Source organism: Loxodonta africana, chromosome 4, assembly GCF_030014295.1.
Source record: "Loxodonta africana isolate mLoxAfr1 chromosome 4, mLoxAfr1.hap2, whole genome shotgun sequence".
NCBI classification, from domain to species: Eukaryota; Metazoa; Chordata; class Mammalia; order Proboscidea; family Elephantidae; genus Loxodonta; species Loxodonta africana.
Window position 1 is genome coordinate 166,252,089 of NC_087345.1, and position 24,114 is coordinate 166,276,202.

The following is a 24,114-nucleotide window of genomic DNA, read 5'->3' on the forward strand; positions in this document are numbered from 1 at the left end:
TATCACGTTCTAAAATATCATTATAAAATGCTATCAAAATGACTAAAATGAATATATTACTACTCATATTAATCCAGATCACGTGTTTAAAAAATGAGGCTGTCATGTACCGAAGTACTATTATCAGCATCAACTTAAAAACATGACTTATTCTTAATTCAACTTCGTATTTTTCAACATCCATGTCACCCACAAATTATGAATTTTATTATTATATATATATCCTTACACAAGTCAAGTTTTAAACCAAATTAAACTTTCTACACCAGCTCTTGAAGATGAGCTGGGCACCTCCAAAACAATTTTGTCCATACATAACTTCACAGAACAAAAACTCCATGGACCTCCCAGACCTACTGGTACTCAGGTAAGCTAACAAAAACCACAATGGGCTTTTCCTTGGGTAAACAATGCTTATAGTGGCTGTAAAAATGTTCATGTTTATGTTTTTAAAAAATAAATGTTCAACTTCACAGGGATAAATACATCTTTAAAGTCATATATTTTGAGTATCAAGTTTTAGACCACCTAAGTACTTCTGGAGGCCCCTTACAGAACAGTTTAGGTCTAGAATCTATGCTAAAGAAAAATATTTCTATATATTTTTTTTAAGCCCCTAGGAAAAAATCCACTTTGTGTTTTAAAACAGCTTTAAAAATGACACATAGATATTCCAGTTATGAACAATGCATAATATGCATAAATTAGATATGCTCTTCCATTTTCCAATGAATTGTAGTACATTCAGATGTGAATTAAGGCTAGGTTTTAAGTAAGCTTTTATCATTGAGGGCATGTGCTTTTTAATTTCTTATGTTTAAAATAATTCAAAAAGCATGTTTAAAAAATAAATTTTCTGTTAAAATACACCAGAATCTTTTAGTGATGAACCTTGAAGGTCTGCATGCACGTGTCAATCTAGGGAACTAATTTTCCCATGTTTTCAACATTTTGTATTTTACGTTTATTTTAAATGAATTTTATCTGTCTTAAATAAAATATAACCAGACAGACTAATTAACCAAGTTTTCCACTGATCGCATCATTAGAAAAGGATTCCTTCCACTGCATTAATAAATGGTTTGCTGCTCTTCATCAACCACAGACGGCTACAGCAGCAATTCTACATTTGACTTCTTCCTTAGGAAGCACTGTTCTGAATGGTGTTCAACCGGTGCCTTTGCCCTGGCAAGGAAAGTCTACTGAAGATCAGAAGACAATTCAGTTTCAGGAGTTCATTCTGTCTTCCTGTCTTAAGGCTGCAAGGAGGATTCAAGGTAAAGCTTTCCCTACCATCTACAAAGTATCTTCTAGTACTACGCATAAGTAGAGCACTACAGGAGAATCCCCTATTTCTAGTTTGGTAAATTTCCTAGCCATTGGCTTCAGTGGTTATGCCTGCTACTCTATCACTATGCTGAATTACGGGAGTAAGAACTCTGTAACTATATATATATATATATATACACTTAGAAAACTATATATATATATACACTTAGAAAACTATATATATATATATATATATATATATATATACTTAGAAAAGTTATCATGGATAGTTGCATCTGCCTTGTTGAAACTCTTCCCTTGCCCTACCCAACAGAGCCATGTGCTTAAAGATAATCTTTTTTCTCTAAATAATAAGGAGCCCTGGTGTCCCAAAAGTTAAAGTGTTCCAGCTGCTAACTGAAAGGTCAGCAGTTTGAACCCACCAGTGGCTCTGTAGGAGAAAAGACCTGGTGACCTGGCCCATTAAGTTTACAGCTTAAGAAACCCTATAGGGCAGTTCTACCTTGTCATATAGGGTTGCTATGAGTCAGAACTGACTTGATGGCACATAACAACAGCAAATAAAATCAATACGCCTTGAAAACACAGGGTTAATTACTATGAATTTGAATTAATTATATTTTATATGTCAGTAAATAAGCCAAATAATTAGTTCAACTTTATGACATTTTTACAAAAAATGTTTACAGAAGATTATTTAGCCCCTTTGTTGAACTAAATTCAAACTAATGCCTTACAAATGAAAAACATAACTTTATCATTTCCACTCCCACCATAAAAATTCCATAAATTCTCTGTTTTACTTGGATTTAGCTATAAATAATAATTTTAAAAGAACTCTGCCTTCACTACAAAGAATTAAAACAAACAAAAAAACACTTCCACGACCACTGCTACTTCCTAGACCTAACTGTTAGCTTTCAATGTATAACAGTTTGCTCATACGATATATTCTACTGAATTGCAAAGTCAATTCAAAAAGTATTATTTTGGACAAAAGTTACATTTTTAATCATCTTTTTACTTTCAGCAATACTGAGGCTTAATAAAAGAGTCAAAAATTTCACTCAATTTGTTTTCTTTCTAAAAATCAGAAAAGCATGTTAGACTAAATGCTAAAGTTTTCACCTATATAGTTTTATTTCCTAAGAACCTAAAATTTTTTCCATTAGTTGTAAACTCAATTCATTATGAACATTACTTCTAATGGGATGAATTATACTGTTAATAAAACTGTTGAGTAATTTATAAACGTAATCTTTATTGGAAAATTAGGAGATGGCTTTCATAAAGTATCTATTCTTATATCAAAAAAAAGGGTCATATGTACAATTATGTTCATAGCAGCACTATTCACAATAGCAAAAAGGTGAATGAATGGATAAACAAAATGTGGCGCATACGTATTACGGAATACTACTCCGTCATAAAGAGAAACAAAGTCCTACAACATGGATAAACCTCGAAGATGTTATACTGAGTGAAATAAGTCAATCACGGAAGGACAAACTGTGTTATGACCTCACTTATATGAAATGACAAGAAAAGGTGAACACGTAGAGGCCAATGGTTATTACTGGTTACCACGGGAAGGAGGGGAGGGGAAGAGAAAGAATCATTCTCTGGGAAGTAGTGAGTTTACATCTATGGCAATGGGAAAATGGCATCGATTAAGGGTAATGGTTACACAACTTGACTAATGTAACTGAGTTTACTAAGCAGTACACCAGATAAAGTACAAAATGGTAAACATTGTGGTATGTATAATTTTATAACAACAGCAAGAAAAAAAAAAAAGAGGATGCAGTTGCTGATACTACTTAGGTACAACCAAACACCTCATGGGATTAGTTCTCTTGGTCTGAAGGTTTAGGATCATGGCCTCATGGGACTGTCCAGTCAATTGGGCTAACTCTGTTTTTAGTGTTTCTGTTCTACCTTCCAGTTTGGTGAGTAGTGTCTGGGGTCTTAAAAGCTTGCAAGTGGCATCCAAGATACAACAATTGTTCTCTATTCACCTGGAGCAGTAGAGGAAGAAGGAGACCCAGGAATCAGAGAAGGAACTGGCCTGCATGTCTACCTACCTCTATGAATTACTGCTTCCTTTGCCGGGAGACCAGAAATGGATGGTGCCTAGCTACCATTACTGAACACTTTGATCAAGGAGTTAATAGATGAATTCTGATCAAAAGGGGAAAAAGGTGGAACAGAATTGGAAATTTCTTATAGAATCCAGACTTACTGGACCCATTTAGGCTGGAAGAACTCCTGAGTCTGTAACCCTGAGAAAATTTTTGAACCTTGAATGAAACTATGCCCTGAAGACATCTTCAAACTAAACAACACTTTAGCTGAATTAGTAAAGAATGTTTATCTTGGGCACCACACTCTTTTAAAGAATTATCTATATGAGATCAAACTGACAACAGTAACTCTAAAGCATAGATGAGTAGTTTATTGAGAGGTGAGTCTAAGTCAATGGTGATGAAATAATACAGGGAGAGATAGCAAGAATGGTGACACAATGAGAAGAATGTAACAACTGTCACTGAACTGTACATCTAGAAATTGTTGAATGGGAGTATGATCTGCTATGTATATTTTCATCAAAAACAAAAAAAATTCTAATGCCTGGTTTATAAACTTATACTCTGGCTTCTGGCTTTTGGTTAAAGAACTACCTAGAATGCAAAATTGTGACAGCCAACTCTTTAGGAATCTCATCCTAAGTGACAACATTCAAAGAGTTCACAGTGGAATCAATAAAGCATTCACATGTCACTTAATTGTAAAAATTAACAATTTTTTTTAAATGTAGAGAATTCCTTACTCTGCTAAATGAACCAGAGATTTTTTTCTAAAAATTCAAAAGAATTTTCATGAGCATTCATGACTGTAAAATAACTCTTATATTTGAATAAAGCTTACCACTTGGAGAATGTCTTCATCTTTTGGCATAACACTAAGTTCCAACGTTGTATCACTAAAATTGAACATATACACACTATTTTAGGGAAGGTGGAAGTGTATAACAAAGACATAAAAGAAAAACAGCCAACTCAGAAGCTCTTTTTTAAGAACTGTTTAATTTTTGGTTTTCTTAAATCTTTACTTTTCAGATCCAAATCATCAGGATAAAAAGAAGTCACTTTTAGAGACATAAGCTAGTTATGTACAAAAGAGGACACCGTGCCATATTTTTATGCTATTCAGAATCAGTCAAATCTTCATAACATGTTTCTAACTTAGAAATATAAAGTATGTTACTTATATTAAATAGTCCCAGAACAAAACTCATGACATCAATATATAATTACTATTTCACTTTAAGTCACAAAACAAATTAAAGATTTTTATCATATATTCTGTTTATCAAGTTTAAAATTCATCAGCATAAAAATAATCAAAGAACCCTCAAGTTTAACATTTTAAATAATACTAAAATCCTAATTTTGAAATATTCCCTCTTGATCTCAGAGGAAAAAGAAATCAGAGTTCACTATCACAATTACTGAAATGACTCTTTATTTTAAAAATCTATATAGCATCTCAACTACTTGCTTTCTTCTTTATGATTTAATTGTAGAATCTTATAGGAACAACTTAAAGTCTTGTTTTATTATTGCATTGTTAATTTCCAGTTGAAAGTAACAGGTAAATTTTTTCTTGGTTTAAAAAATTGAACCCGGTGATCTGGGATTAGATTATACTTAGATATAGCAAGGTTAGTGGTACTATCTCCATCAAGTGCTTCAATATCTAATCTAAGTATATCAGATTTTCCCCCAATACAATCAAGACATTAAGAAACAATCAAACAACAACAACAGCAAAAAAAAAAAAAAAAACCAAAATCTAGCAATCTACTACATCTGTTTTTGACAGATTTGAACCCCTATTTTTAGGTTTATAAATGCTGAGAGAAAGGCAAACCATTAAGAACCACAGGTTCAAATAAATTTAACTAGTCAAATATGTAGGTACTTGTATTTCAATATTTAGAGTTGGTAGATAATACATACTGATGCTTAGATAAATTCTTCTGCAAGGATACATTTTTACATTAATACACTGCAGAATCTCAATGGCTTTGTGCTGCATTATCCATTTGCTACCAACTGCAGACAAAAGGAACACAGTTTTTTAAAAGAAAATAAGAGAATGAAAAACAGTATTTCTCTATTTTTCAAACTGCTTTAATGCTTGAAAAATTCTGAAGAGTTATTACTCTGAAAGACGAACTGCACCAGTAACAAAAAAAAATTAATGCAGATTTCAAGGAAAGCAAAGATTAAGTTATGGTTACTTGGAAAAGTAATATTTTTCAAGAAGAGATGCTAACAAATACACAAAAATTCCTTAAAAGTACTGGCTGACAAAACACATGGGTATATTTCTGATGAGGTCATTTATTTTGAGGAAAATAAAATTTAGGTGGATCTCCAGCTAACCCTTAGAGAGGCTTTCACTTCATCACCAGTACCCAAGTCTCCTCAATACTTTAAGTTCAAATAGGTACCACTGTCAGGAGCACCAAGAATCCAGCATTAGGGGTAAGATTTAAAATTCGTTTTCTCTAAGAACCTCATTAAACATTAAAACTATAAAGAGAATACTCTGATGTCAATAAATCATGATTATGCCATTCAAGGAGCCCTGGTGGTGGCGTAATGGTTAAGAGCTATGGCTGCTAACCAAAAGGTTGGCAGTTCGAACCCACCAGTGCTCCTTGGGAACCCTATGGGGTAGTTCTACTCTGTCCTATAGGGTCACTATAAGTCGGAATCGACTTGGCAGCAGTGGGTTTGGCTTTTTTTTTTTTTTGGTGCGGTGCTTAAAAGCTCAGCTGCTCACAAAAAGGTCAGCAGTTCGAACCCACCAGCCACTCCTTGGAAATGCTATGAGGCAGTTCCACTCCGTCCTATAGGGTTGCTATAAGTCGGAATTGACTCGATGTCAATGGGTTTAGTTGTTTATGTCACTTAATTGCCAAAAAATGACAATGAGTTAGGGCATTAACATAAATAGATTATAGCATGAACTGCTTCAGACATGGTTAGAGAAGCTTGATAAAAATCGTCAAAAAAATAAGCTTCAGTTTAACAGGTAGGTGTGACTAATATAAAGCAATGTGTAATCCAGAAGTTAGTATACTTAAATCTTGGAAGAGCTTCTTACAGTAGAGTGATGGTCCGGAAATCAGACCCCAAATTTTAGGATCAGTCTTGACAGAAATTCAATACGAGACCTCTTTTACTTCCTTTATTTGTAATTTTCTTTTTAAAATTTTTGGTATGTGATAGAGAGAAGGACTAAATTATCTTTGAGGTCCCATAGATTGTTGCTCTCTAAATACTTATTTACCCTTAAAGTCCAACACTCTATCCTTCTGTAAAGTGTGGGTGGAAAATTGGATTAAAAGAAAATTCTTTACTGTCTTGGTTAAGACAAATTAATAAATTTGAGCTAAGAAGAATATTTAAAAGATACTTAAAGATAACATATCTTAGAGAAATGAAGTCCTGATACAAGCTACAAGACAGATGAGACTTGAAAGCATTATGCTGAGTGATCACAAAAGGACAAATGTATGATTTCACTTATACGAAATAACATGAACAGGCAAAGGTACAGAGACCAAAGTTTATGAGTGGTTACCAGGGTGGGAGGTAGGGGGAAAAGGGGAGTCAGTGTTTAGGAAGCACTGAGTTTCCGTTAACGGTGATGGAAAATTTGGCAAGGATTATGGGTCATGGTTACACAACATGATTAATGGAATTGATGTCACTATACTGCATACCTCAAAAATGTTGAATTGGCAAAGGTGGTGTTATACATATTTTTACAACAATAAAACAAGGAAAAAAAGATAACATATCTTAGAAAGAAGTTTTAAAATCAACTATAAATGTATTTATTTATAAATTTATATACATATTGTAAACCAATTATACACTCTATTATTCAAATAAAAGGGGGAAATCTAAAATAAAATCTAACGTGTGGCTCAGACCCTAAATGATTTTAATCTCAGATCTGCTAAATCTGCCAAAGCAAAGCCACCAACTAAGCTATCCTCAAGTAGTCTGAATCCTGGCAACTCTGAATGATATGTTAAGTACGTTTCCACATCGCACCAGTTCCTTAAACCCAAAAACCAAACCCATTGCCATCGAATAGATTCCGACTGATCGACTGGTAGCAACCCTGTAGGATATAGTAGAACTGCCCCTAGGATTTCCAAGGCTGTAAATGTTCACAGGTTCAAACTGAGTGCTGAACCACTGTGCCACCAGGGCTCCTCACCAGTTCCTTACAGGAATACAATATTGTATTAAATCTTCTTGCTCTATTACTTTACAAAACCCATCTTTGTCCAAAATTAATCATGTTTCAAGAATCTTACCTGTTCTGAATTAAAGCAATTACTTGAGAATAGGTCTTTCCAATAACACTTTCTCCATTGACTTTTATAATTCGGTCACCTTCAAAGAAGAGTAAAAAAAAAAAGCACAGACGTGAGGAAATCCTAAAGAAAGTCACTTATGCATACTTTTAAAATACTTCTTGAGTAATGTACTTATCTTTAATATACTCTTGCTAATTAGTTTTTATAAGTACCTTTTACAAAAATGGAACCCTGGTGGCGCAATGGTTAAGAGCTTGGCTGCTAACCAAATGGTTGGCAGTTTGAATCCACCAGCTGCTCCTTGGAAACCCTATGGGGCAGTTCTACTCTGTCCTAGAGGGTCGCTAAGAGTCAGAATCAAACCCATGGCAACGGGTTCAGTTTGGTTTCATTTTACAAAAATAAATCTGTCTTAATATATCCAGCTTCTAATGAAATACACCCATGTTCTAAATGAGAGTTTCAGTCATTTACCAATTTAGAACCTCAAAAGTTGTAGTTACCAGGTGACCAGAGTAATATTTTTTATGACCCTATACACTGTTTTCTGAGCTGTAGAACAACTAAGTTATTCTTCCATTTACCCTATCCTTACTGATAAACCCATTGCCACTGTGTGGATTCTAACTCAAAGTGGCCCTATAGGACAGGGTAGAACTGCCCCTTAGTGCTCCCAAGGCTCTAATCTTTAGGAAGCAGGCTGTAACTTCTTTCTTCTGAGGAGATGCTGGTGGGTTCTAACTGCAGACCTTTTGGTTAGCAGCCGAGCACTTTACCACTATGCGACCAGAACTTCTTTCCTTATTGTTAGAGGACATTACTCAACAGGCTTAAACTGTTTATTATTTTTATTTCTTCACTGTCCTCTAACTTGAGTCCAGCTGATCTCCTTGTAGTATACAGGCATACCTCAGAGATATTGTGGGTTTAGTTCCAGATAACAATAAAGCAAATATCACAATAAAGAGAGTCACACTTTTCTTGGTTTCTCAGTGCATATAGGAGTTATGTTCACACCCACACTGTAGTCTATTAAGTATGCAAAAACATTATGCCTAAAAAAAAAAAAGTACATACATTTAAAAATACATTATTGCTAAAAAATGCTAACCATCATCTGAGCCTTCAGTGAGTCATCATCTTTTGCTAGTGGAGGATCTTGCCTTGATGTTTATGGCTGCTGACTGATCAGGGTGGTGGTTGCTGAAGGTTGGGGTGGCTGTGGCCATTTCTTCAAATAAGACAACAATGAAGTTTGCCACATCGATTGACTCTTCCTTTCCCGAAAGATTCCTCTATAGCATGCAATGCTGTTTGATAGCATTTTACCCACATTAGAACTTCTTTCTAAACTGGGGTCAATCCTCTCAAACCTTGCCACTGCTTTATCAACTAAGTTTATGGAATATTCTAAATATTCTAAATCCTTTGTTGCCATTTCAACAATGTTCACAGCATCTTCAAGAGGTAGATTCCACTTCAAGAAACCACTTTCTCTGCTCATCCATAAGAAGCAACTCCTCATCTGATAAAGTTTTATCATGAGACTGTAGCAATTCAGTAACATCTTCAGGCTCCACTTCTAATTGTAGTTCTCCTGCTATTTCCACCATATCTGTAGTTACTTCCTCCACTGAAGTCTTAAACCCTTTGAAGTCTTGCATCAGGGTTGGAATCAACTTTTTCCAAACTCCTGTTAATGTCGGTATTTTGACCTCCTCCCATGAATTACCAGTGTTCTTAATGGCATCTAAAATGGTGAATCATTTCTAGAAGTTTTCAATTTACTTTGCCCAGATCCATCAGAGGAACCACTATCTATGGCAGCTATAGCCTTAAAAAAAAAAAAAAAAAACCCAGTGCCGTCGAGTTGATTCTGACTCATAGCGACGCTATAGGACAGAGTAGAACTGCCCCATAGAGTTACCAAGGAGCGCCTGGCAGATTCGAACTGCCAACTCTTTGGTTAGCAGCCGTAGCACTTTACCACTACGCCACCAGGGTTTCCAAATGTATAGCCTTACAAAATGCATTTCTTAAATAATAAAGCTTGAGAATTGAAATTACTCCTTGATTCATGGGCTATAGAATGGATGTTGTGTTAGCAGGCATGAAAACATTAATCTCCTTGCACATTTCCATCAGAGCTCTTGGGTGATCAGGTGCACTGTCAATGGGCAGTAATATTTTGAAAGGAATCTTTTTTTCTGAGCAATGGGTCTCAACAGTGGGCTTAAATTATTCAGTAAACCATGTTGTAAACAGATATGCTGTCATCCAGGCTTTGTCATTCCATTTACAGAGCACAGGCAGAGCATATTTAGCATCATTCTTAAAGGCCCTAGGATTTCTGGAATGGTAAATGAATGAGCACTGGCTTCAACTTAAAAGTCACCAGCTGCATTGGCCCCTAACGAGGGAGTCAGCCTGTCCTTTGAAGCTTTGAGGCCAGCCATTGATTTCTCCTGTCCTGCTATGAAAGTCCTAGATGGCGTCTTCTTCCAGTGTAAGGCTGTTTCATCCACGCTGATAATCTGTTGATTGCTGTAGCCGCCTTCATCCATTACCTTAGCTGGACCTTCTGGATAAGTTGCTGCAGCTTCTACAGCAGCACTTGCTGCCTCACCTCGCACTTTTATGTTATGGAGACAGCTCCTTTCCTTAAACCTCACGAACCAACCTCTACTAGCTTCAAACTTTTTTTTCTGCAGCTTTCTCCTCTCTCAGCCTTCATCGAATTGAGGATAGTTGGGGCTTTGCTCTGGTTTAGGCTTTGGCTCAAGTGAATGTTGTGGCTGGTTTCATCTTCTATCCAGACCACTAAAACTTTCTCCACATCAGCAATGAGGCTGTTTCACTGTCTTATCACTTGTATGTTCGCTGGACTAGCACTTTTAATTTCCTTTAATAACATTTCCTTTGCATTCGCAACTTGGCTAAGTTTGGCGCTAGAAGCCTAGCTTTTGGCCTTTCTCAGCTTTTGACGTGCCTTCCTCACTAAGCTAATCATTTCTAAAAGCTTTTGATTTAAAGTGAGAGATGTGCAACTCTTCCTTTCACCTGAACACTTAGAGGTCATGGTACGGTTATTAATTGGCCTAATTTCAAGGACAGTGAGACTTTGACTCACATACTTTGGACATGTTATTAGGAAGGACCAGTCCCTGGAGAAGGACATCATGCTTGGTAAAGCAGAGGGTCAGCAAAAAAGAGGAAGACCCTTAGCTTGATGGACTGACAGAGTGGCTGCAACAATGGGATCAAGCATAACAACGATCATGAGGATGGCGCAGGACCAGGCAGTGTTTTGTTCTGTTGTACATAGGGTCACTATGAGTCGAAACTGACTCAATGTCACCTAACAACAACAACAACCATTTCAATACTGTCGTGTCTCCAAGAATAGGGAAGTCCAAGGAGAGTGAGAAAGATGGAGGAATAGCCAGTCCGTGCAGCAGTCAAAACTCACACAACATTTATCAATTAAGTTCACAGTCTTATATGGACACAGTTTGTGGCACCCAAAAACAATTACAATAGTAACACCAAAGATCACTGATCACCATAACAGATATAATAATGAAAAAGTTTGAAATATTGCGAGAATTACCAAATGTGACACAGAGACACAAAGTGAGCACATGCTGTTGGAAAAATAATGCCAACAGACTTGCTCAAAGGAAGGTTGCCACAAACTTTCAATTTGTAAAAAATGTAATATCCGCAAAGAGCAATAAAAGGAGGTATGCCTGTACTCTCAATCTGTTTAGCTTATTGGTTAGTGTTGTACTACAGAACTTAAATATGAGTATGCATGCTTTTAACATTATACATATTAAATTGTCCTTTATTTTACTGGGGAAAAGGAGACTTGGATTACTCAAAAAAGTCACAGGGATACAAAGGAAAAGAGAGAAAGGACAAGGGGAAAGAGGAAAATAGGAAAAAAAATTACTTTTTGTATGCCTAGTCACAGCATCTCTACTTCATCTTCTCAACCTTGTGAGGCTTAGGAAATGATGGATGGATTCTATGTAATGGAATCCCATATGTACATTAATACACATATCATACATACTAATGTTATACAAACCTGGTTTACTTCAGGTATGACAAAAATTAATTAAGATAAGTAATAAATTAACAGTGCAGCCTAATAAAGCTCAGCCATAACACTTAACTACTTATATTTGTAGCTGAAAATACAACACCTTATTCAAAAGGTAGTAAAAGTGTTTTTCACTAATTTCCATTTGAAATTGTTTCATGTTTAAAAATAAGACCAAAGAATAACTATTTTAGAATATGCATTAATCTAAACCAAATCTCCCCTTAGTAGTCATTATACTTCATTTTTATTAACATCACAAAATATTTTACAACAAAAAGCTACTATTTCCAGCAAATCAGGCCACATCCATTGATACCTACAAATGACTCTGCTTGCATTGTGTTGGAGACTTAACCCACTCTGTGGGCAAATATTCACTCTGGCGATAAGGTACTTCTAGAACTTGGAAATCCAAAATTATTTCAATTACATCAATAAATAACTTCATCATTTTGCTTTTTTTGTGACCCTTTGTCAAAATTAAATATACACAAAACAGATTCTTTAAAAGAACTTTCTAATTGCAGAAAAACAATTCTAAGAGTCTGTAATCTGTATGATAACTTTAAATGTCCACAGTTTATCCATTTATATTATATCATTTCTATTCAAACCAATCTATGTGGGTGGGTATTAAACATATAAGTAACTGGGTCTCAAAAATAGTAATTACAGATGAAAAGAAAAACGGAGAAACAGAAAAGGAAGAAATATGAACATTAAATACAGAAGAAGGAAGAAATGATATGAGAAAGGAATTAGAAAGTGTTGGTATTTAAAGAAGAATATTAGCACCTGTGCATAATCCAGCTTCAAAAGCAGGTCCTCCTTCTTTAACTTGTTTAACAAATATGGTATCCATTGGTTCCAAGTGGTTTCTTTGTTTTCCTGTGAGAGAGAAAAGGTCCAATTTGATTTTACTTCGCAATACTTTATTAAAATACCAAAATACGAAATATAATTGAAATAATTAAGCAAAAATTTATGAAGTTTTAAACACATATCCTACATTTTAATGCTAAAATTATAATTTAGGGGTTTTTATTAATTCACACATTTATTTTGTTTCTTCCACTGCAATACGACAACAGTAACAATAGTAATGGTTTCCATTTACTGGGTACATTTTGTCAGGTACTATGCTAAATACCTTACATACCTTAGAACTAGTTCCTATAGCCAATAAGTATTACTATCACCATTGCATAAAGGGGAAATTGAGGCTTAGCGAGAGTACTTAAGTTTTCAAAGGTCACATAGTAAGTCCCAAAACTGACTCCACAGGTGGTGCTTACTCTATTACTTTTTAATACTGGCATTGTGCTAAGCATTAAGATACAACAGAAGAAGACATAGGTAGTCTTTATTCTTGAGGGACTCTGGTAGGAGAGAGGCATAGGAACAAAGAATGACAGCATAGTATAAAAAATAATCAGAGACAAATACAGCCATGGGCAATGAGGAGCGCATGATCAATTGTGTAAGTCAATATTTCCTAAACGGTGGTTCAAGGATCATCTGAATTAACATCTAATGTGCTTACTTAAAAAATGAATGTTTTGAGGGCCAACCCAGAAATCTGCTGTTTCAACATGTTTCCCAGGTGATCCTCATACACACCAAAATTTGAGAACTATCAGCTTCAGTAAAATAAAAGCCAAAGATTCACATTTAAGCTAGTAATAAGGATGACGATAAGTATCATGGGTGGTATGGGGGGCTGGGAAAGGTAGACAGTGGTTGCTCAGATTATGGCCCCCAGGCCAGCAGAATCAGTATCACCTGGGAATATTTTAGAAACGCAGATCTGTGGGCTCCACCCCAGACCTAATGAATCAGAAAATCTGAGGTATTTCTGATACACATTCAAATTTGAGAATCACTGAAGTAGAAGACATAGCCCTGACTCTTAAAGAAGAACTGAGAAAATAAGGTATATACATGCATGAAGTAATATAATAATACTTCTTAAATAGCAATACTGGGCAGAAAATGACTGTCAAATATAAAGAATTCATAATTATTGCCATATAATGCACAAAGGAGGCTCAACAAAGGAGAGTACGTAGCTCTCCTCACATTCTTAGCTATTTACTCTCAGAGAAGCCCTCTAAAGCAATGAATGGCTAACTCAGTTCCTTAAAAAGCGGTGGGGTACAGGAGAAACTGCTTATGCTTTAGAAGCCACTACGTATGGATTCAAATCCTTGTTCTGCCACTTGATAGTCCAGTTATAATTAAGTAAACTTGAGAAACTCACTTTCCTCTAAAATATAGAGATAATTATTCCATATTTTTACATTCTTGAAGGGTTCTATGAAGACTAACTGATACAACACATGAAACCACTTAGCACAGCATGTGAGTAGTGCAAGTCCTCAGTAAAGGTATATTTCCACTCTTCCTTGCATCCTGCTCAGAGGAGGGCCAGTGTCATGTTTTTATGTTTTCAGGAATTAAAAACCTGAGAGTTATAAAAACACCCCTGTAAAATATCTGTTGTTGTTAGTGGTTCTCAAGTCGATTCCAACCTATGTGTGCATAATATCTATTATCTAATTTTCACAACCATAGACATGTTCCCAAAGAAACTTGATTAATAAGACTTTCTCTCTGCATTCGGATGACATGAAAATATTATAAATTGTGATGTTCATTTTGGTTAGCTATGACTGATAGAGAAGCCCTGATGGTGCGGTGGTCAAAGCGCTTGGCTGCTAACCTAAAGGTCAGCGGTTCACAACTCACCAGCCACTCCACAGGAGACAGATGTGGCAGTCTGCTTCCATAAGGATTACAGTCTGGGAAACCTACGGGGCAGTTCTACTCTGTCCAATAGGGTCACCATGAGTCGGAATCAACTCAAGGGCAGTGGCTTTTGGTTTTATTTATTTTTTTAATGATTGATAGCCATGACTGCTATTTACGTGATGCTTAGAAAGAATGTTTGTTAGATCTCTACTATATAGATGAATGTCTTAATTCTTAAGAGATGTTTGCTGAAGCATTTAGGGATTAATTGTAACGGTAAGACAACTTATTTTCAAATAGTTCAGGAAAAAAAATAAACCGAGATACATGCACACACAGACATGCAGATGGGTAGATACGTAAATATAGCAAACTCTTAATAAACTAGATGGACAGTACACGGGTATACAGGTGTTTGCTATACTTTGAAAATTATAATAAAATATTGGGCAGAAATTTATACTATGTACCGAGCTTTATTTTTCATCATAGAACTTATCACTCACTTCCTAAAATTTTATTTTTATTTGCTTGCATATTTGCCACTAAAAGGAAAAGCAGGTATTCTGTCGTTTGCTGATATCCACAGCACCTAGAATAAGGCCTGGTACAGAACAGGTATTCAATAAATAATTATTCAACAAATGAACACATTTACTATTTAGTTTAATTCTCACAACAATCTTTCAAGACGAGCATTACAAAACTGTTGTTAGCTGCTGTTGAGTCGATTCCGACCCATAGTGACCCTATGTACAGCAGAAGAAACACTGTGCCATCCTCACAATCCTTACTGTATTTGAGCCTATTGTTACAACCACTGTGTCAATTCATCTCATCCAGGGACTTCCTCTTTTTCATTGACCCTCTCTCTATTTACCAAGCATGATGTCCTTGTCCAGGGACTGGTCCCTTTTGATAACACATCCAAAGTCTGTAAGACTTAGTCTCGTCATTCTTGCTTCTAATGAGGATTCTGGCTGTATTTCTTCCAAGGCAGATTTGTTCATTCTTCTGGCAGTCCATGTTATATTCAATATTCTTTGACAACACCATAATTCAAACGCAACAATTCTTCTTCGGTCTTCCTTATTCACTGTCCACCTTTCACATGCATACAAGGCAAATGAAAACACCATGGCTTGAGTCTGCCATACCTTAGTCCTTAGAGTGACATCATTGCTTTTTAATGCTTTAAAGGGATCTCTTGCAGCAGTTTGGCCAATGCAATGTGTCCTCTGATTTCTTGGCTGCTGCTTCCATGGGCGTTGATTAAGGATCCAATCAAAATGAAATCCTTGACAACTTCAATCTTTTCTCCGTTTATCATGATGTTGCTTAATGGCCCAGTTGTGAGGATTTCTGTTTTATGTTGAGCTGTAATCTATACTGAAGGCTGTGGTCTTTGATTTTCATCAGTAAGTGCTTTAAGTCCTCTTTGCTTTCAATGAGCAAGGTTGTGTCACCTGCATATGGCAGGTTGTTAATGAGTCTTCCTCCAATCCTGATGCCACATTCTTCTTCATATAGTTCAGCTTCTTCAATTATTTGCTCAGCATACATACTGAATAAGTATGGTGAAAGGATACAACTCTGATGCATACCTTTTCTGACTTTAAGCCACGCTGTATCCCCTTGTTCTGTCCAAACAACTGCCTCTTGGTCTGAGTCCGGGTTCCACACAAACACAATTAAGTATTCTAGAATTCCCATTCTTCACAATGTTATGCATGATTTGTTATAATCCACACAGTTGAACGACTTTCATAGTCAATGAAACGCTGGTAACATCTTTCTGGTATTCACCGCTTTCGGCCAGGATCCATCTGACATCAGCAACGATATGCCCCGTTCCATATCCTCTTCTGAATTCAGCTTGAATTTCTGGCAGTTCCCAGTGAATATACTGTTGTAACCACTTATTTTTTTTCAGTAATTTTTTTAATTGTACTTTATGTGAAAGCTTAGAGTTCAAGTTAGTTTCTCGTACAAAAATTTATGCACACATTGTTATGTGACCCTAGCTGCTCTCTCTATAATGTGACAGCACATTCCTCCTTTCTAACCCAGATTTCCCATGTCCATTCAAACAGCTTCTGTCCTTTTCTGCCTTCTCACCTCGCCTACAGACAGGAACTGCCCATTTAGTCTCATGTATCTACTTGAACTAAGAAGCACACTCTTTACCAGTATCATTTTATGTCTTATAGTCCAGTCTAATCTTTGTCTGAAGAGTGCGCTTTGGGAATGGTTTTAGCTCTGGGTTAACAGAGAGTCCAGAGGCCAAGTCTTCTGGGGTTCCTATAGTCTCAGACCATTAAGTCTGGTATTTTTACTAGAATGTGAGTTCTGCACACCAGTTTTCTCCTGCTCCATCAGGGACTCTCTGTTGTGTTCTCTGTCAGGGCGGTCACTGGTGGTAGCCAGATAGCATGTAGTTCTTCTGGTCTCAGGCTGATGGAGTCTCCGGTTTATGTGACCCTTCCTGTCTCTTGGGCTAATATTTCCTGTGTGTCTTTGGTGGTTTTCATTCTCCTTTGCTCCAGATGAGTTAGGACCAATTGATGCATCTGAGATGGCCATTTGCTAGCTTTTAAGACCTCAGATGCCACTCTTCAAAGTGGAATGCAGAACATTTCCTTAATGAACTTTGTTATGCCAATTGACCTAGAAGTCCCCTGAAACCATGGTCCCTAGACCCTCACCCCTGTTACTCTGTCCCTCAAAGTATTTGGTTGTATTCAGGAAACCCCCTAGCTTTTGGTTTAGTCCAATGGTGCTGACTTTCCCTGTATTGTATGTTGTACTTCCCTTTACCTAATTCTTGTCTACTATCTAGTTTTTATTAGATAGTTTTTATTTTTTTTTAATCTAGTTAGTGAATGTCTATCTCCCTCCCTCCCACCCTCGTAACCATCAAAGAATGTTTTCATCTGTGTTTAAACCTTTTCTTGAGTTCTTATAATAGCGGTCTCATACAATATTTGTCCTTTTGTGACTAATTTAACTCAGCATAATGCCTTCTAGATTCCTCCACGTTATGAGATGTTTTGCAGATTCATCGTAGTTCTTTACCGTAGCATAGCATACCACTGTGTGAATTTGTTCATTAGTTTGTTGATGGGCACCTAGGTTGTTTCCATCTTTTTGCTATTGCGAACAGCGCTGCAATGAACATGGGTGTGCATATATTTATTTGTGTGAGGGCTCTTATTTCTGTAGGATATATTCCAAGAAGTGGGACTGCTGGATCATACGGGTAGGTCTATTTCTAGCTTTTTTCCAAATAGTTTTCCAAAATGGTTGTACCATTTTACATTTGCACGAGCATGTGGCACTTCACATCCTTTGCCATTTTTTAATTGGGTTATTTGCCTTTTTGTGGTTGAGGTTTTGCAGTATCTTAAAGGTTTTAGAGATTAGACCCTGATCCAATATGTTGTAGCCAAAATTTTTTTCCCAGTCTGTAGGTTGGCTTTTTACTCTTGGATGAAGTCTTCTGATAAGCATATGTGTTTGATTTTTAGGAGCTCCCACTAACTAGTTTCTCTTGTGATGTTTGTACATTGTTAGTAATGTTTTGCATTCTATTTATGCCATGTATTAGGGCTCCTAGTGTTGTCCCGGAAACCCTGGTGGTGTAGTGGTTAAGTGCTACGGATGCTAACCAAAAGGTCCACAGTTCAAATCCTCCAGGCGCTCCCTGGAAACTCTATGGGGCAGTTCTACTCTGTCCTATAGGGTCGCTATGAGTCGGAATCAACTGGATGGCACTGGGTTTGATTTAGTGTTGTCCCTATTTTTTCTTCCATGATCTTTATCATTTTAGATTTTACATTTAGGTCTTTGATTCATTTTGAGTTAGTTTTTGTGCATGGTGTGAGGTCTGGGTCTTGTTCCATTTTTTTGCAGATTGATATCCAGTTATGCCAGCACCATTTGTTAAAGGGTCTTTTTCCCATTTAATGGACTTTGGGGCTTTGTCAAATATCAGCAGCTGATAGGCAGATGAATTTACATCTGAATTCTCAATCCTCTTCCACTAATCTATGTACTTGTTGTACCACTACCAGGCTGTTTTGACTACTGTGGCGGTACAATAGGTTCTAAAATCAGGCAGTATAAGGCCTCCCACTTTGTTCTTCTTTGGTAACACTTTACTTATCCGGTGCCTCTTCCCTTTCCATATGAAGTTGGTTGTTTTTTTCTCCAACTCCTTGAAAAATGTCATTGGAATTTAGATGGAGATTGCATTGTATCTGTAGATGGATTTGGGTAGAATTGGCATTTTCACAATGTTGAGTCTTCCTATCCATGAGCAAGATTATGTTTTTCCACTTATGTAGGTCTCTTTTGGTTTCTTACAGTACTGTCTTGTAGTTTTCTTTGTATAGGTCTTTTACATCTCTGGTTAGATTTATTCCTAAGTATTTTATCTTCTTGGGGGCTCCTGTAAATGGTATTGATTTGGTGATTTTCTCTTCAAAGTTCTCTTTGTTGGTGTAGAGGAATCCAACTGATTTTTTTATGTTTATCTTGTATTCTGATACTGTGCTGAGCTCTTCTATTAGTTCTAGTAGTTTTCTTGTGGATTCTTTGGGGTTCTCTTGCATAAGATCGTATCATCTGCAAATAGGGATATTTTTACTTCTTCCTTACTAATCTGGATGCCCTTTATTTCTTTTTCTAGCCTAACTGCTAGGGCCTCCAGCAAAATGTTGAATAAGAGTGGTGGTAAAGGGAATCCTTTTCTGGTTCCCGTTCTCAAGACTCTCTCCATTTAGGATGATGTTGGCTGTTGGCTTTGTATAAATGCCCTTTATTATTTTGAGGAATTTCCCTTCTATTTCTATTTTGCTGAGAGTTTTTATCATGAATGGGTGTTGGACTTTGTTAAATTCCTTTTCTGCATCAATTGACAAGATCATGCAGTTCTTGTTTTTTGTTGTATTTATGTGATGGATTACATTGATTGTTTTTCTAATGTGGAACCATCCCTGCATACCTGGTAGGAATCCCACTTGGTAATGGTGAGTTATTCTTTTGATATGTTGTTGAATTGTATTGGCTAGCATTTTGTTGATGTTCATGTGGGATGCTGGTCTATAATTTTCCTTTTTTGCGGTGTTTTTTTTTTTTACCTAGTTTTGGTTATCAGAGTTACGCTGGCTTCATAGAATGAGTTTGAGAGTATTCCATCTTTTTCTATGCTCTAAAATACCTTTAGTAGTGGTGGTGTTAACTCTTCTCTGAAAGTTTGGTAGAATTCTCTGGTGAAGTAGTCAGGGCCATGGCTCCTTTTTGTTAGGAGTTTTTTGATTACCTTTCCAATCTCTTCTTTTGTTATAGGTTTATTCAATTTTTCTACCTCTGTTTTTGTTAGTTTAGTTAGAGAGTGTGTTTCTAGATACTTATCCACTTCCTCTAGGTTTTCAAATTTGTTAGAGTACAACTTTTCATTATATTCTGTTATGATTCTCTTAATTTCACTTGGGTCTGTTGTGATATTGCCCATCTCATTTCTTATTCAGGTTATTTGCTTCCTCTCCTGTTTTTCTTTTGTCATTTTGGTGAATGGTTATTAATTTTGTTGATCTTTTCAAAGAACTAGCTTTTGGTCTTGTTAACTCTTTCAGTTCTTCTCTATTCCATTTAATTCTACTCTAACTTTTATTATTTCCTTTCTTCTGGTGCTCAAGGGCTTCTTGTGCTGCTCTCTTTCTATTCATTTGAGTTGTAGGGCTAATGTTTTGATTTTGGCCCTTTCTTCTTTTTAGATTTATTGTTATAAATTGACCTCTGAGCACTACTTTTGCTGTTTCCCAAAGGTTCCGGTAGAATGTGTTTTCATTCTCATTTGAGTCTGTATTTCTTTATTCCGTCCTTAATTTTTATAACCCAGTAGTTTTTGAGCAAGGTGTTGTTCAGTTTTCATGTGTTTGATTTTTTTTCCTTGCTTTTTCTGTTATTGATTTCTACTTTTATGGCTTTATGGTCAGAAAAGATGCTTTGTAATATTTTGATGTTTTGCATTCTGTTAAGGCTTGCTTTATGGCCTATTATGTGGTCTGTTCTGGAGAACATTCCATGTGCATTGGAGAAGAAATTATACTTCGCTCCTGGTGCGTGGAGTGTTCTGCATATGTCTGTGAGATCAAATTGGTTGATTGTGGCATTTAGATCTTTTGTGTCTTTACTGAGCTTCTTTCTGGATGTTCTGGTCCTTCACCAAAAGCGATGTGCTGAAGTCTCCTACTATTATTGTGGAGCTGTCTATTTCTCTTTTCAGCGCTGTTAGTTTGTTTTATGTATTTTGGAGTCCTGTCGCTGGGTGCACATATATCTATTATGGTCATGTCCTCCTGGTATACTAACCATTTAATCATTATATAGTGTCTTTCCCTATCTTTTGTGGTGGATTTTGCTTTAGAATCTATTTTGTTAGAGATTAATATTGCCACTCCTGCTCTTCTTTGGTTGTTGTTTGCTTGATATATTTTTTCCGTCCTTTGAGTTTTAGTTTGTTTGTAACTATAAGTTTGAGGTGTATCTCTCGTAGGCAGCATATAGGTGGGTCTTTTTTTTTTTTAATCCATTCTGCCACTCTCTGTCTCTTGATTGGTGCATTTAGTCCATTTACATTCGGCAGTAATTTTTGGTAAAAAAAAAAAAAAAAAATTTTTTTTTTTATGAGTTTAGCACTGTCATTTTGATGCATTTTTTTTGTGTGTTGAGTTTCTTTGTTCCACTTAATTTTCTGTGCTGAGCCATTTTTCTTTACGCATTTTCTTTTTATCCTTTTCATTGTTGTTGACTTTGTATATGCTGAGCCTTTATGTTTTTCTTGTTTTTTATTTTGATGTGTAGATTGTTAGTTTCCATAATATTTACCCCTATTTTTCTAAGTTTAAATTGATCTTTCTTCTTTATATTGTTTTGATTTCCTCCCCATATGAAATATCTGTGATTATATTATTTAGTCCTTCTTTTTTGTTTTAACGTTGTTGTCTTTTACATACTGGTGTCTCTGTTTCCTTATTTTCAGTGTTTTAGCTTTGATTTATTTGTGACTTCCCTGTCTGGGTTGACTTCTGGTTGTTCTGTCCCGTGTTCTAGTCTTGGGTTGTTATCGGATGTTACTGATTTTCTATCCGGAGAACTCCCTTTAGTATTTCTTGTAATTTTGCTTTGGTTTTTACAAATTCTCTAAACTTCTTTTATCTGGAAATGCCCTAATTTCACCATCATATTTGAAAGATAGTTTCGCTGGATATGTGATTCTTAGCTGGCAATTTTTTTTCCTTCAAAGCTTTATATATATGTCATTCCATTGCCTTCTTGCCTGCATAGTTTTTGCTGATTAGCCCAAGCTTAGTCTTACTGACTCTCCTTTGTAGATGACTTTTCCTTTATCCATAGCTGCTCTTAAAATTCTCTTTATTTTTGGTTTTGACAAGTTTGATTATAATATGTCTTGGTGACTTTCTTTTGGGATCTACCTTGTGTGGGCTTCAATGAATATCTTGGATAGATATCTTCTCATCTTTCATGGTATCAGGGAAGTTTTCTGCCAACAAATCTTTGATAGTTATCTCTGTATTTTCTGTTATCCCCACCTATTCTGGTACTCCAATCACTCGTAGCTTATTCCTTGGGATAGAGTCCCACATAATTCCTAGGGTTTCTTCATTTGAAAATTTTTTTATCTGATTTTTCCTCAAATAAGTTGGTGTCAAGTGCTTTATCTTCAATCTCAGTAATTTTGAGTTCCACTGCTTCAGTTCTGCTCTTATGACTTCATATTGAGCTATGCAATTCCAAAATTTATTGTTTATCTTTTGGATTTCAGTTTTCTGTCTATCTGTGGATTCTTGCAGTCTGTTAAATTTGTCATTATGCTCTTGTATAGCCTCCTTAAGTCCCTCTATTGCTTTGTCTGTGTGTTCCTTGGCTTGTTCTGCATTTTCCCTGATCGCCTTCCTGATCTCTTGAAGAGCTCTGTATATTCATCTTTTGAATTCTACCTCCCCCATGCCCCCGGTACTTCCAAGGAATGTTCTTCCTCCGGAAAGTTTCTTGATTCTTTGTTTTGGGAGCCTGCTGAAGCCATCACGGTCTGCCTCTTTATGTGATTTGATATTGACACTGCTGTCTCTGAGCCATTCAGTAAGTTATTATATTTATTTAATGTTTGCTTACTCTGTTCTAGCTTCTTGTTTTGTTTTGATTGCCGAAATAGGCTGGTCGTGTGAGTTCGTTTGATTATTGGTGACTCTGAAGCTCTCACATCCTGTCACCAGGTGGTTAGAGCTGTTACTAGGTATGTGAGCCCAGGAGTCTGTTTACTTTTCTTGTATGGATTCAGATCAGGTGTCCAGGGAGTCAGTCACCAAGTGCATGGTGCAGGCTCTCACCTACAGTCCTAGAAGGGCAGGGGTGATTGGAATAGGTTCAGGTATCTGGATGCAGTAAGCATTCATGCACTGAGCAAGGCAGGGGGCTGATGGCTGCCCCTTAGCATCTGGGAGAAAAGCATGTCCCTGTTCCCTAGGGAGCATAGGTGGGTGGGTTTTGCAGCCAGACTATGGGCACCCAGTGCTGTTGGGTATAAGGACTGGGAGGCAACACTTATTCTTGGACCCCTGTTGCAGGTGGTTAGGTGGCATGGGTGGAGCTACCGGTCTTCAGGCCTCTGATGTGGGTAGGTCAGGACCCTGCCTAATGGGCAGAATGGTGTCAAATGTCACAAATCTGCCACTCCACCATACAGCTGATACTGTTGAAAAATGGTCTTCAGGTATATACCCTGTTGTACTGTGCCAATAAGCACCTACGCTGTTGAAATGGTCGCACACATGTCTATGTAGGGGTGAAAGGCTTCAAAGTCCATGGACTCCTTACGCCTGTGCCTAGGCAAAGGAGCTATGCCCGCCTTGTGTTCCCGGCTAAGGGGATTGGATAGATTATTTTTTCCTGTCTGTTAATTTGTTCCCTCTCCCAGACCAGGCAAATGGCTCAGGATGTACAATGTGTCCTACTTCCAGCCCAGGGGATGTGGCAATTGCTGAAGTCAGCCAGGGACCCAGTACAGAGCAGGGAGGGGATAAATAAATGGGAGAGAGGTTCTTCCCAAAGGGGGTGTTTTTTGATCCACACGGTAGGTTAGACACATATACTTATTTTTTGCTGACTGGGCGCTGCTTCTTGCTGGTTCTGGAGGTTCGAGTAGACTCTGCACCACTCTCTTTCTCCTGAGGTGGAAAATGCTTCCCGAGGGCCACCGGTTGCCTCACTGTGTACCCCAGCAGATCCAGTCTGCAGGGCGCCAGTTCCTGCTGGGTCAGGTCTGGCAACTCCTTGTTGCTTCTGAACCATCTCTCCCTTCCCCTGCTGCTCAGTCCGATTCCTCAACTTTGCCTTTGATGTTCAGGGCTCCTAGAGTGTCACATCATCGATTCATTTGTTTTTTCGGGGCTTTGTTCTAAGAGGAACCAAGAAAGCATCTGGCTACTCCGCCGTCTTGGCCCCACCTGTAAGCACTTTTGAATGATCT

General features: G+C 36.9%; 1 protein-coding gene across 3 annotated transcripts in view; it reads right to left on the reverse strand.

Moving 5' to 3' along the window:
- Positions 1 to 24,114, reverse strand: part of ARHGAP21 (Rho GTPase activating protein 21) — a 173,124-nt gene that overhangs the window by 51,501 nt on the left and 97,509 nt on the right. For all 3 annotated transcript variants that reach the window (XM_010590673.3, XM_023548861.2, XM_023548863.2), the window contains 3 exons: positions 12,606 to 12,698; positions 7,697 to 7,775; positions 4,219 to 4,273 (listed from right to left, as the gene is read on the reverse strand). In XM_010590673.3, coding sequence (XP_010588975.2) covers positions 4,219 to 4,273; positions 7,697 to 7,775; positions 12,606 to 12,698 — 227 coding nt within the window. The remainder of the gene's footprint in view (positions 1 to 4,218; positions 4,274 to 7,696; positions 7,776 to 12,605; positions 12,699 to 24,114) is intronic.